This window comes from Staurois parvus, unplaced genomic scaffold (assembly GCF_062004578.1).
Source record: "Staurois parvus isolate SC_StPar_1 unplaced genomic scaffold, SC_StPar_1.0 ptg000109l, whole genome shotgun sequence".
NCBI classification, from domain to species: domain Eukaryota; kingdom Metazoa; phylum Chordata; class Amphibia; order Anura; family Ranidae; genus Staurois; species Staurois parvus.
The window spans coordinates 880,261-892,929 of NW_028317905.1; the positions used below are offsets into that span (position 1 = coordinate 880,261).

At 42.8% G+C, this 12,669-nt stretch overlaps 1 protein-coding gene across 1 annotated transcript in view; it reads right to left on the bottom strand.

Moving 5' to 3' along the window:
* Positions 1-12,669, bottom strand: part of DNHD1 (dynein heavy chain domain 1) — a 132,593-nt gene that overhangs the window by 14,210 nt on the left and 105,714 nt on the right. The window contains exons 34-38 of the mRNA XM_089671637.1: positions 9,718-9,960; positions 9,465-9,643; positions 5,249-6,142; positions 4,400-4,535; positions 4,140-4,214 (exon numbers count right to left, since the gene is read on the bottom strand). Coding sequence (XP_089527763.1) covers positions 4,140-4,214; positions 4,400-4,535; positions 5,249-6,142; positions 9,465-9,643; positions 9,718-9,960 — 1,527 coding nt within the window. The remainder of the gene's footprint in view (positions 1-4,139; positions 4,215-4,399; positions 4,536-5,248; positions 6,143-9,464; positions 9,644-9,717; positions 9,961-12,669) is intronic.

Sequence of the window (12,669 nt, forward strand, 5' to 3'; positions counted from 1 at the left end):
GGGAACTGAAACTGGAGCATGCTCACTAGATGGCAATTGTGACGGGAGTGACTTTTGGGGGTGGGGGGACCCCTGTCTCAGCTCCCCATGTTCCCATTATGTGTAAGTCACCCTGTGACTGTTAGGGGTACAGGGTGAAATGTTCTAATATTGGTGTGGGGATTGTTCATTGTTGTCTGCCATGTGGCTGCATCCCTTTGTTCTAGCAAACTATTATGGGATGTAATGTAATGTAATGACCATATGACTGAAGAAATACATTATGGTTCTTTTGCAACAGATGCGCTGGGAGTGAGTTTGTGAGTGCATTTACGATGCATGGCAAACAAAAAATAATAGGTCCCTATTAATGCAGTTCACACCACCATGTTGCATTGTGTTGTGTTTGCCCAGCACTGAAAAAAAGTACAGCATGCACTACTTTTGCAGCGCAAACGTGCACAAATGTGCAGAAACGCAATGCATTGCAGGACAAAAAAAAGTAAACAAGCCAATACATGTAGTATGCACATCAGCGAATTGCAATGAATGACAAAAAAATGCAACCCAACACATATGCGTTGTGGTGTGACTGAGACCTAAAATAAAAGATATTTGTAAGATTTTATATCAAGTCAGAACTTTTGTCATTCCCTATTTTTTCAAGGTGAGAAACAATGACTGGGGTGCAAGCCCGGACCGAGACAAAAAAAATAGGCCCATGCATTTTATACTGAGCAGCCCCAAGCCCGGGGGCCCTTCCCTTGGAGCTCGGTGGTGGAAGTGCTACCTTTGCGACCCTGGTAGTTCTGTCACAGGTGCCAGTAGATTTTCTTTTTTTTTTACCATTCTATTTTTTTTTACAATGTTTTTGGGGAGCCCCATTGGGGGGCTTTGGTGACACATCAGGGGTCTAAACAGACACTTGAGACAGAAAAGGGAGATTGAGGACACAGCCTCAGCAGCACAGAATGAATGGACAGGAATAATTCACAGAGCTTTCCATTCAATCATAAACTGAAGTACAGTTAATACAGTTTACTAAGCCTTAGTTATGAGTTATTATTTTCAATGGATTTTCATTTGTAAACCGAAAATTACGTTAACCTAGGCGTTCGTAAACCGAGGTACGCCTGTAATTGGGTTTTTAATGTAATCTGCTCATGGCAGAAGTCCCAGGGGCAGTGTACAGAATTCAGTAGGAATTCAGTCCTGTCACTGGAATGTCTAGAAAAGTGTGGATAGTTGGATGCCCAATGGGCAAGACAGAGCACTCTGAGTGAGTACTAATGACTTTGAGATCAGGAAAGCAACTTCAGGGGGTGTACCCAGCTGGATAGAGCTATGGCTTGGGACTTGAAAGGAGAGACCGGTATACTATTGAAGGAGCCTTGTTAGTCTTGGCTGACAGAGCAGGTTGTGTCAATGCCATCTTCTGAAGAACACCAGTAAAGTGCGGAAACTATATCCTTTATGTGGACATTCCTTTCTTTGAATATAAAGGCTAATGGCCAGGAATGTCATAGAAAGGAACCTAACTCTCTTGTATTGAACTGTATTGTTGCTGTATTGTCTCCCTTCATTTTGTAAAGTGCTGAGCAAACTGTTGGTGCGATATAAATCCTGTATAATAATAATAATAATAAAATGAAGGCCTCTGGCAAGAAGATGGGCACAATATGGTGGTGGTAGAGGGTTGTTGTTCTATCCTAAAAAAGGGTGGTATTTTCAATATGGAAGCAAGGTCAAAAACACGGGAACATGACCTCAAACTACCTGGAGGAAAGTTTAAAACTATTCTTAGAAAGTATTATTTTAATGAATGTAAGTAGTGGAAGCTAGACATAGATTCCAGCAAAGGTAAAGAGTCAGTCAACAGTAGGTGGCTTCAGACATGCTTGGTACAAACATAAATCTATACTCAGGCAAAAAAGTTTAGAAAAAAACCTTTAAAATGAAAAAAAAACAAGTAAAATACAAAAAAATACAAAAATGTGTATAAATAATAAAAAAAAATGGGCAGACTAGATGTACCACTGGATCTTTTTCTGCTATCACTTTTCTGTGTTTCTAAGAAGCGCAGTGGGGATCTTTTGGTGCAAATACCCAGCCAATCAGAAGCCCCCTCACACATTGGGCCCACATCTGGCTCACCCTGTGGACACTCTGCTTGCCTGCAACCTATTGGGAGATGTATTGTGGGTATCCCATTGGGATGCAGAGCCAGTGACATGTCATTCTGGCTGAGGCCGAATGGTGGCATGGGGCAGGGCCGAAAAAAAAAAAACACACACACATAAAAGAAAAATCTGCTTTTTATATTGCAGGGCTTAAACTGAACTAACTCTCTTTTGGAGTTAAGTTCCATTTCAAACACCATCAAATATCATCTTAATTCTGCCTTCCCCATTCACTTCAATGTATTTTGTTAAAATGGCCTTATTTACAGAGGAACTGAACTCTGGCAGCTGAGAACCAAAAAAAAAAGCAAAGAGCAAAAACACTAATCTCCAATAATGCCTGTGTCCTCCCTGCTACTGATTTATTCCAATTAGTTACATAGTTAGTCTGGCTGAAAAAAGACAAAAGTCCATCCAGTTCAACCATTAAAAAAAAAATAAGTTATAATCCTACACCCACAGTTGATCCAGAGTTTGGCAAAAAAAAAACCCAGCAAAGCATGATCCAATTTGCTCCTGCAGTGAAAAAAATTCCTTCCTCATCCCCTGAGAAGCAATTGGATATTCCCTGGATCAACTTTCCCTATAAATGTTATATCCAGTTATATTCTGTGTATCCAAGAAAGAATCCAGGACTTTCCTACAGCAATCCACTGAGCTGGCCACAACCAACTCTTGAGGGAGTCTATTCCACATTTTCACAGCTCTCACTGTGAAGAAACCTTTCCGTGTTTGGAGATTACATTTCTTTTCCCTATTGCCTTGTTCTGTGTCTCTGTGTGAAGAACAGAGAGCAGCACAGTAGTGACATCTCCAAATTGCACTGCAAATCTCTTGAGACTAGCGGTCAGTGGCATAAGTGCCTGAGATTGTACACTGCAGATTCACAGCATTTTTTGTTTTATGTTTTTTTTATGAAGTTGTGCACACACAATTGCCTATTCATACTTACATACCAGGTGGACTGCTATTTTTCAGGAGACATTCCAGTAGAAAAAAAAGGTATGATATTTAAGGCATTGTCCCCCTATAGCATAGTAAATCTTCACTTTTGGAGTTCAGATCCACTTTAAACTGAAATTTCAAGAGGTTTGTAGAATTTATAGGGAAATGAAAACCCTCAATTTTTGTCATCTCTAGAAATCCCTCCTATATGGCCAGAATTTTGTGAACACCTAGGCATCAAACTTATATGAGCTTGTTGGACATTATAAAATTGTAGACATTAAGTTGGGATCCCCTCTCTGCAGCTTTAACAGCCTCCACTCTGTTGAGGAGGCTTTCCACTACATTTTGGAGTGAATCTATGGAAATTTGTTCCCATTCAGCAAAAGGAGTACTTAGAAGGTCAGATACGGATGTTGGATAAAAAGACCTTGTTCATAATCAGTTTCAATCCACCCCCAAGGTGTTCAGTAGGGTTGAGGTCAGGGCTGACCAACTCTCTCTCACTCTCTCAACTCTCTTATCACCATGTTTTACCACACCAGGTGACACCAACCCTAGTGACGCCACTGACTTGAGTTTCTCCACACCAGACTGGTCAAATTATGTATTTATGGAGCTGGCTTTGTACATTGTGCTGGAACAGATAAAGGTCTTCCCCAAACTGTTGCCACAAGGTTGGAGATGTACAATTGTCTAAAATATCTGTGACTGCTGCAGTATTAATAGGACCATTTGCTGGGAACACTTGAACTCAATCATTTGTGTACGCCCCTTGAGGGTTAGGGACTGATGTGAATGTACAATATATATGTAAAGCGCTGCGTAAATTGATGGCGCTATATAAGTACCTGAAATAAATAAATTAATTTGGAGGTGGGGGGGGGGTCCTCATTGTTTTGGCCATATAAGTAGGTGTAGGTTGTCCACAAACTCTTGGCCATAAAGTTTATGATGAAATTACATCACGTATATACAGGAAACATGAATGGATGACAATATATGGGGTAGTAGAAATAATTAAGGTAAATTTACCTAACACAGTGCCAAGCTTCTCCTCTTCTACAATGATACACATCCGGAAATCAGGATTTATCTGTGCCGGATCTTCTGGAGAAAGAAGAAAAGCATTTTATTACCTTCTAATACAACATCATAATTATCATTGTCTTTACCTTATGTCCCACGGCTCATTGTACTACCAATGTCATCCATGAAGGGAGTTAGGTGGTATGAGGAGTCTCAGTATTATTGGCTTCCTTCATCTCTTCTAATAACAGACTGCAGTCACTTACCTTTATCAGCCTCCAGCACATGGGCCAGCTTGGGGTGCCATTGCAGCAGGACCCAGAGACCCTCCTGCTGGCTTCTCTCCAATGTGCTTGTGATCTCATTGACTGGAAGGGACGAGCTCCACATTACCACTTTCACCTAAACAGAGCACATCAGAAGGTTTAGGGATACTCATGCATTCAATAAATAATCACATCCTGTTTTCTACTCAAATTTTATGTGCAACTAATGGTATATTTTTTTAAACATATTTGTGTTTAACAAACAGATCAGCTTAAAGGCTAAGCCTACCCTTTGCTCAAAAATAATAAACGCACCCATAACATGGTGCATTTATTTGTTTTTGCATATGAACCTGCAAAGCATTGCAACTGTGATCAGTAGATTGCAGGTGTAATGTGCAGACTCCTGTAGGCTCTTCATCCAGCTCTCTGTCTGTGCCAAGGTATGGATTTTTGGTTACACAGCTGAGGGAAATGTCAATTGACTACAAGTACAGTAATGACCACACTTTCAGTATGTTCCATTATTAACAAGTTCCTCTTTCGCTGTGGCAAGTGGGAAATGTTGTTTATTCATTCACAGATATCTGAATGAATCACGTGGCTGTGTTGGCGTTGCTATGTGGGGTTGTGGTGGTATGGCGTCATGTTACGCCCTAAATATGGATGTAACATGGTAGCAGAGTTGGACTTTAATTTTCTGTTTATATCTGAATACAATAATATTTCTACAGGCAATTCTGAATAATTGATGAATGTAGGAATGGTCAGAATAGAAAATTCTGGCTTTCAATTATGAAGTTTTATTCAATCCTGGGAGACAGTGGCAATTGTGTTGCTGGCCCTCACCTCCTTCCCCTTGCTCCGAGCTTTGTGCAGGATGAAATCTCGGGGATGGTAAGGCAGCGGAGAACATCCAGGAATTGGAAATACAACAGGCGAATGTGCATCAGACACAGCAATGATATCTTTTTCCTGGTCTGCAGATTCTGGTCCCAGAATACAGGTGACAAGGTTGGTTAGCACCAGGCCCAGGCTCTCGGGCTTCACAATTCGCCATAAGATGGCCGTCTGGAAGAGTGTGAGGTGAGAGAAGTTGGAGCAGGGAATGGGCCCGATCACGGTGGAGCAGAGTCTGAAGTATTCTTGCCACTGGCAGGCCTGTGTGCTCAATGAGGACCTGATACCCTGGAAACAAGGCATCCTTTCCAGTTGTTGGAGTTCCTCCCAGGCAATGGGACTCAGCCATTGGGGTCTCTGGATGTAGGACGCGGATGCCTCTGGAGCCGCCTTACTCGCAAGTCCCAGAAAAAAGAACCACTCTAAATCGGGTGGCCGTCCTACTGCCAGCAACACCCTTAATATCTTTTTGTGTTCTTCTATAAGAGCAGGGAGCACATGAGAGAGGATTCCGGTGGTCAGTACTTTCTCTATGGTACTTCCCTCTTCCACCTTACTATGCAGAGCCCAGCCAGCCCAGCTCAAAACAGACCTGGCAGAGAAGTGGTACTGCGGACACAGCCGTGATATCTCCTGCAGGCGGGAGTACAGATTACAGCATTGTTCTGCTGCAGATGCATGCTGGGCAATATTTTCAGCTACCCGCTGCTGAAGCACTTCAACATCACTAAGGGACTCCCCAAGTGAGCTCTGCTGCTCCTCACATACGGTCACTTGGTGCAGAAAGTCTGTTCTCTGAAGAAGTGGCGCAGCGTCAGAGGTGATGTAATCCAGAAAACTGTCCTGTCAGTAGAAAGAGACATTACAGATGAAAATGACTTTATTACATGTATGTCCTGGAATTAGCCAGATTTACCCCCAAACATCAGTTTCCTCTTTTCCAGATCATGTCCCAGCATTATATTTTCATTAGGATATCCCTGTAGTAAGATATAGCTATTATTATTTGCTGTAATATGATCACCAGTAGGGATGAGCTTGCTTTTGTTCGGAAACGGGTGCTGAACATTTGCAAACACATCCTTAATCAGTAGGATTGCACATTTCTTGCAGGGGCAACTGTTGGGGGGTTTATTCCTACTGACATAGGCACAACCCCAGTACTGCTGTACATCCTCCAACATCCCTTTCCCTGTGCTAAAGGGCTTTTTGCAGTCAAGGCAGCTGAATTGTTTTGCTACAAAAGTTCCAGGGGACCAGGAAAGACCAAGGACTCATCCTGCTTCCCTTCCCAGCCATTGACCAAAGCAACTAGATCTATGGGAGGGTGCACTTTCAGTTCTGGGGATAGTGGTCCACAGGACAAACAGATAGAGTGGGGGCAGGATAATAAACATCCGACAGATGACCCAACACTTTACTACTCAAATTTGAAGAACAGAGGACCATCCTGTACCCACATTATTATTATTATTATACAGGATTTATGGCGCCAACGGTTTGCTCAGCGCTTTACAATATAACGGGAGACAATACAGTAACAATACAGTTCAATACAAGAGGGATAGGAGGGCCCTGATCCTGGGAGCTTACAATCAAGGAGGGAGGGGTTAATGGTACAATAGGTAATAACTGTGGGGGATGGAGTGCTTGGAAGAGTAGAGGATTTCAGTATTAGCTGAGGGCGGGATAGGCTTCCCTGAAGAGATAGGTTTTCAGTGATCGCCTAAAAGTAAGTAGAGTAGGCGATAGTCTGATAGATTGGGGTAGGGAGTTCCAGAGGATGGGGGAGGCCCTGGAGAAGTCCTGGAGACGGGCATGGAAGGAGGAGCAAAAGAGAAGGAGGTCTTTTGAGGAGCGGAGAGTAAGGTTTGGGTGATATTTAGAGACAAGATCGGTTATGTAATTTGGGGCAGTGTTGTGGACGGCTTTATATGCCATTGTTAGTGTTTTGAATTTTATCCGTTGGGCAACTGGGAGCCAGTGGAGGGATTGGCAGAGAGGGGTGGCAGATACAGAAGGGTTAGTAAGGTGGATGAGTCTGGCAGCAGCATTCATGATAGACTGTAGTGGGGATAGCCTGCGATGAGGTAGGCCAATGAGGAGGGAGTTACACATCACTTAGCAGCCTCATGTAGTTGTCCTTGTAAACCCCAGACAAGCCCCCTACTGTAGCAATCGATTCCTGAGCCAGACACAAATGGTCAGCATCAGCGTGATGTCTGTGGGTTCTTGTTTAACCAAGTCATGGTATATCTAGGTGTGTACTGAATTAGGGTATGCACCCCAAAAGTATGAAGACTTTTTCTTTAAATGTTTTAATGCATTTTACATCTTATGGCAGTGCCAGTCAGAGGGAGATGTTTCCCATCTCCACGCCAACACAGAGCGATAATGCGAATGCGCATAGCAGGGGCATTTTACGAAATCAGTGGACCTGTGTGCAAAATAATTTGGGCCTTAATGCCAGAGAACAAAGTGCGGTGTGCACAGCATGCTGTGGCAAAATTTGGGTGTAGTTTTTGGGGGCTGTAGGTAGCACCTGCTGGTTACATAGTACAGTAAAGATGATCGATGATTGAGGGGTTAATTGCCTTGGACGGCCATTAGGCTCCCGTTCAGCTCCTTCCTGACAGGGTTGCCAACCCCCCACTATTTTTTTTTTTACTGATAAAACATGGAAAATCTACTGACAGAGCACATTTTTACTGAGAATCTGAAATATGATAGAAACTCCTATAAGAAACTAAGAGGGGGAGAAAGACAGAAGGGGGAAGGAGAGAGAGGGAGAAGGGGAGGAGTGATAGGAATAGAAGGAAGAGGGAGATAGAGGAAAGTAGGAGATGGAGGAAAGGAGGGGGAAAAAGTGGGGGGGGGAGTGGAAGAGAAATGAGGGGGAGAAGGTGGGGGGGGGGAGGGCAGAGTGATAGAAAGAGAGGGTGGGTAATGGGGGGGGGGGGAGATGAGAGAAAGAGAGGGGGGAGAGAGAGGCCAGGTGATAGGGGGTGAGAGTGTGGGTGAGAGAGAGGGATGAGGGGGGTGAAGGGGTGGGGTGATGGAGAGAGAGAGAAGGGGGAGGGAGAGGCAGGGTAAGAGGAGGGGGAGAGAGAGAGAGGAGAGGGGGGGATAAGAGAAGGAGAAGGGGGGAGAGAGAGAGGGGTGAGAAAGGGGTATTCAGTATGTCTGCTGCTCACAATCATGGCCCCAGGCTTGTTTTCATTAGGATCAGGCAGCCAGGATCTAGAGCTACTGTTTGCTCTATATTTAAATGTTCTGCCTTCAGTAGCGTGTGTAAGTCAGGGGGTGGAGTGTGGGGTGGGGCAGACATAGCAGGAATTGAAAGAGAGGCAGGGCAGAATTAGCTGTTTGTACAGCACACTGTACTGATCACTGCAGATCAGATCGTCAGGGCACTTCCCCCAAGCCAGCAAGGGAGATGAACCATCGCTGCTGATAAAATACAATTGAATCCTTGGGGTTGCACTGGCATGATACACTGTGACTGCATTGAATGATACACTGGATGGTACTGGTGCTCGGGGTCATTAGGGTGTGCCCAGGCACATCCAGCACACCCAGTGCGCAGGCATATACTAGTAGTAGCTGGTCATATTCAACTGGACTTGTTCTGTAAGATGTTTCATAACTTATCCAGGCTGCCTCTCCAGTTCTAATGAGTGTCAGGAAGATACCTATTGATAGCCACACAGGTAGCACCGACACCATAAACCAATCACCATGGAATGTGTCATGGCAAATGTCCATTGTTCAAGAACAGGATGGGAGGTGTGAAAGATATAGAACCACCTTGTTAAAGTTACAGAATTCCATCCTTCCCATGTCTTTATGGCATCAATGGTAGTATTAGAACTGGAACTAGGATGTAACTATAACTAGCCCAAATTCCGTTCCTATTCTAGGACAATTGCCATTTACCTAGGCACATTCCATGGTGATTGATTTAGTGTCTGTGTTACCTGTGTAGATATAAATGTTGGGATATGTTTCTGACACTCATTAGAGCTGAAGATGTGACTTTTGTAAGACGTAATTGTCTTCAAGATTACAGAGCAAGGCACAACAGATGTACCCTTTTGTTACCATCTCCCCTGACACCGCTGTACATCCTCCTCCTGTGGTATGTGAGGTGTGTGTCAGGTCTCACCTTGGCTTGCTGCATGCTCCTAGTCAGTTGTAAATGGTTTGTGTAGAGACTCCTTCTCTCGTCCTGCAGTCGCGGATCTTTAAGCAGCAGAATCTGGTGGATCAGCTCTTCCTTTAGTCCGGCAGAACCAAGACTCAGATCCATAACAGTCACCTCTTTTATAAAGGCTGGACCAGCTTCTGTAAAGGATGGTAAATATGAGGTAACAGAATGATCGGCTGGTATCATCTTTGGTCTTTGTAGTGGTACTCACCCTCCGCAAACTCCCGCAGAGGGAGAGAAGTGCTCAGGAAAACCTGGAAAGGCAGAGGTGCTTCATCCTCTGGGGTGGGCATAGATCCTTTGGGGCGGGGACAGTTTAGGAGCTCAGGGGAGGGTGGAGTGATGTGCGATGATTCTCTGGAATTTGAAGAGTTTCTGATCCAATGGAATAATTGTTGAATGCTATTCACACAGGACAAATTCTTCTCCACGTTGGCAATGAGAAGTGGCACACCTTTCATCAGAAAAGAAAATTACACATGAATGCATATATTTTATACTTGGTGTTACACAATATGATCAAAAGAATATATACCTGGCATCACACACACAGATTACATTTCTGGTGTCACACACAGATTATATACCTAGTGTCATACACACAGATTATATACCCAGCATCACATACACAGATTACATTTCTGGTGTCACACACAGATAATATACCCAGCATCACACACACAGATTATATACCCAGTGTCATACACACAGATTATATACCCAGCATCACATACACAGATTATATACCCAGCATCACATACACAGATTACATTTCTGGTGTCACACACAGATTATATACCCAGTGTCATACACACGGATTATATACCGTACCCAGAGTCATACACACAGATTATATACCCAGTGTCATACACACAGATTATATACCCAGCATCACACACACAGATCATATACCCAGTGTCACACACACAGATTATATACCCAGCATCACACACACAGATTATATACCCAGTGTCATACACACAGATCATATACCCAGTGTCATACACACAGATTATATACCCAGTGTCACACACACAGATTATATACCCAGTGTCATACACACAGATCATATACCCAGTGTCATACACACAGATCATATACCCAGTGTCACACACACAGATTATATACCCAGTGTCATACACACAGATCATATACCCAGTGTCATACACACAGATTATATACCCAGTGTCACACACACAGATTACATACCCAGTGTCACACACACAGATTATATACCCAGTGTCATACACACAGATTATGTACCCAGTGTCATACACACAGATCATATACCCAGTGTCACACACACAGATTATATACCCAGTGTCATACACAGAGATGATATACCCAGTGTCATACACACAGATTACATTTCTGGTGTCATACACACAGATTATATACCCAGCATCACATACACAGATTACATTTCTGGTGTCATACACACAGATTATATACCCAGCATCACATACACAGATTACATTTCTGGTGTCATACACACAGATTATATACCCAGCATCACATACACAGATTACATTTCTGGTATCACACACAGATAATATACCCAGCATCACATACACAGATTATATACCCAGTGTCATACACACAGATTATATACCCAGTGTCATACACACAGATTATATACCCAGTGTCATACACACAGATTATGTACCCAGTGTCATACACAGAGATTATATACCCAGTGTCATACACACAGATTATATACCCAGTGTCATACACACAGATTATATACCCAGTGTCATACACACAGATTATATACCCAGCATCACATACACAGATTACATTTCTGGTGTCATACACACAGATCATATACCCAGTGTCACACACACAGATAATATACCCAGTGTCATACACACAGAATATATACCCAGTGTCATACACACAGATTATATACCCAGTGTCATACACACAGATTATGTACCCAGTGTCATACACAGAGATTATATACCCAGTGTCATACACACAGATTATATACCCAGTGTCATACACACAGATTATATACCCAGTGTCATACACACAGATTATATACCCAGCATCACATACACAGATTACATTTCTGGTGTCATACACACAGATTATATACCCAGCATCACATACACAGATTACATTTCTGGTGTCATACACACAGATTATATACCCAGCATCACATACACAGATTACATTTCTGGTATCACACACAGATTATATACCCAGTGTCACACACACAGATAATATACCCAGTGGCATACACACAGATTATATACCCAGTGTCATACACACAGATTACATTTCTGGTGTCACACACACAGATTATATACCCAGTGCCATACACACAGATTACATTTCTGGTATCACACACAGATTATATACCCAGTGTCACACACACAGATAAAATACCCAGTGGCATACACACAGATTATATACCCAGTGTCATACACACAGATTACATTTCTGGTGTCACACACACAGATTATATACCCAGTGTCATACACACAGATTACATTTCTGGTGTCATACACACAGATTACATTTCTGGTGTCAAACACACAGATTATATACCCAGTGTCATACACACAGATTATATACCCAGTGTCACACACACAGATTATATACCCAGTGTCATACACACAGATTTTATACCCAGTGTCACTCACACAGATCATATACCCAGTGTCATACACACAGATTATATGCCCAGTGTCGTACACACACAGATTATATACCCAGTGTCATACACACAGATTATATACCCAGTGTCACACACAGATTATATACCCAGTGTCGTACACACAGATTATATACCCAGTGTCACACACACACAGATTATATACCCAGTGTCACACACACACAGATTATATACCCAGTGTCGTACACACACACAGATTATATACCCAGTGTCATACACACAGATTATATACCCAGTGTCATACACACAGATTATATACCCAGTGTCACACACAGATTATATACCCAGTGTCGTACACACACAGATTATATACCCAGTGTCATACACACAGATTATATACCCAGTGTCATACACACAGATTATATACCCAGTGTCATACACAGATTATATACCCAGTGTCACACACAGATTATATACCCAGTGTCGTACACACACAGATTATATACCCAGTGTCATACACACAGATTATATACCCAGTGTCGC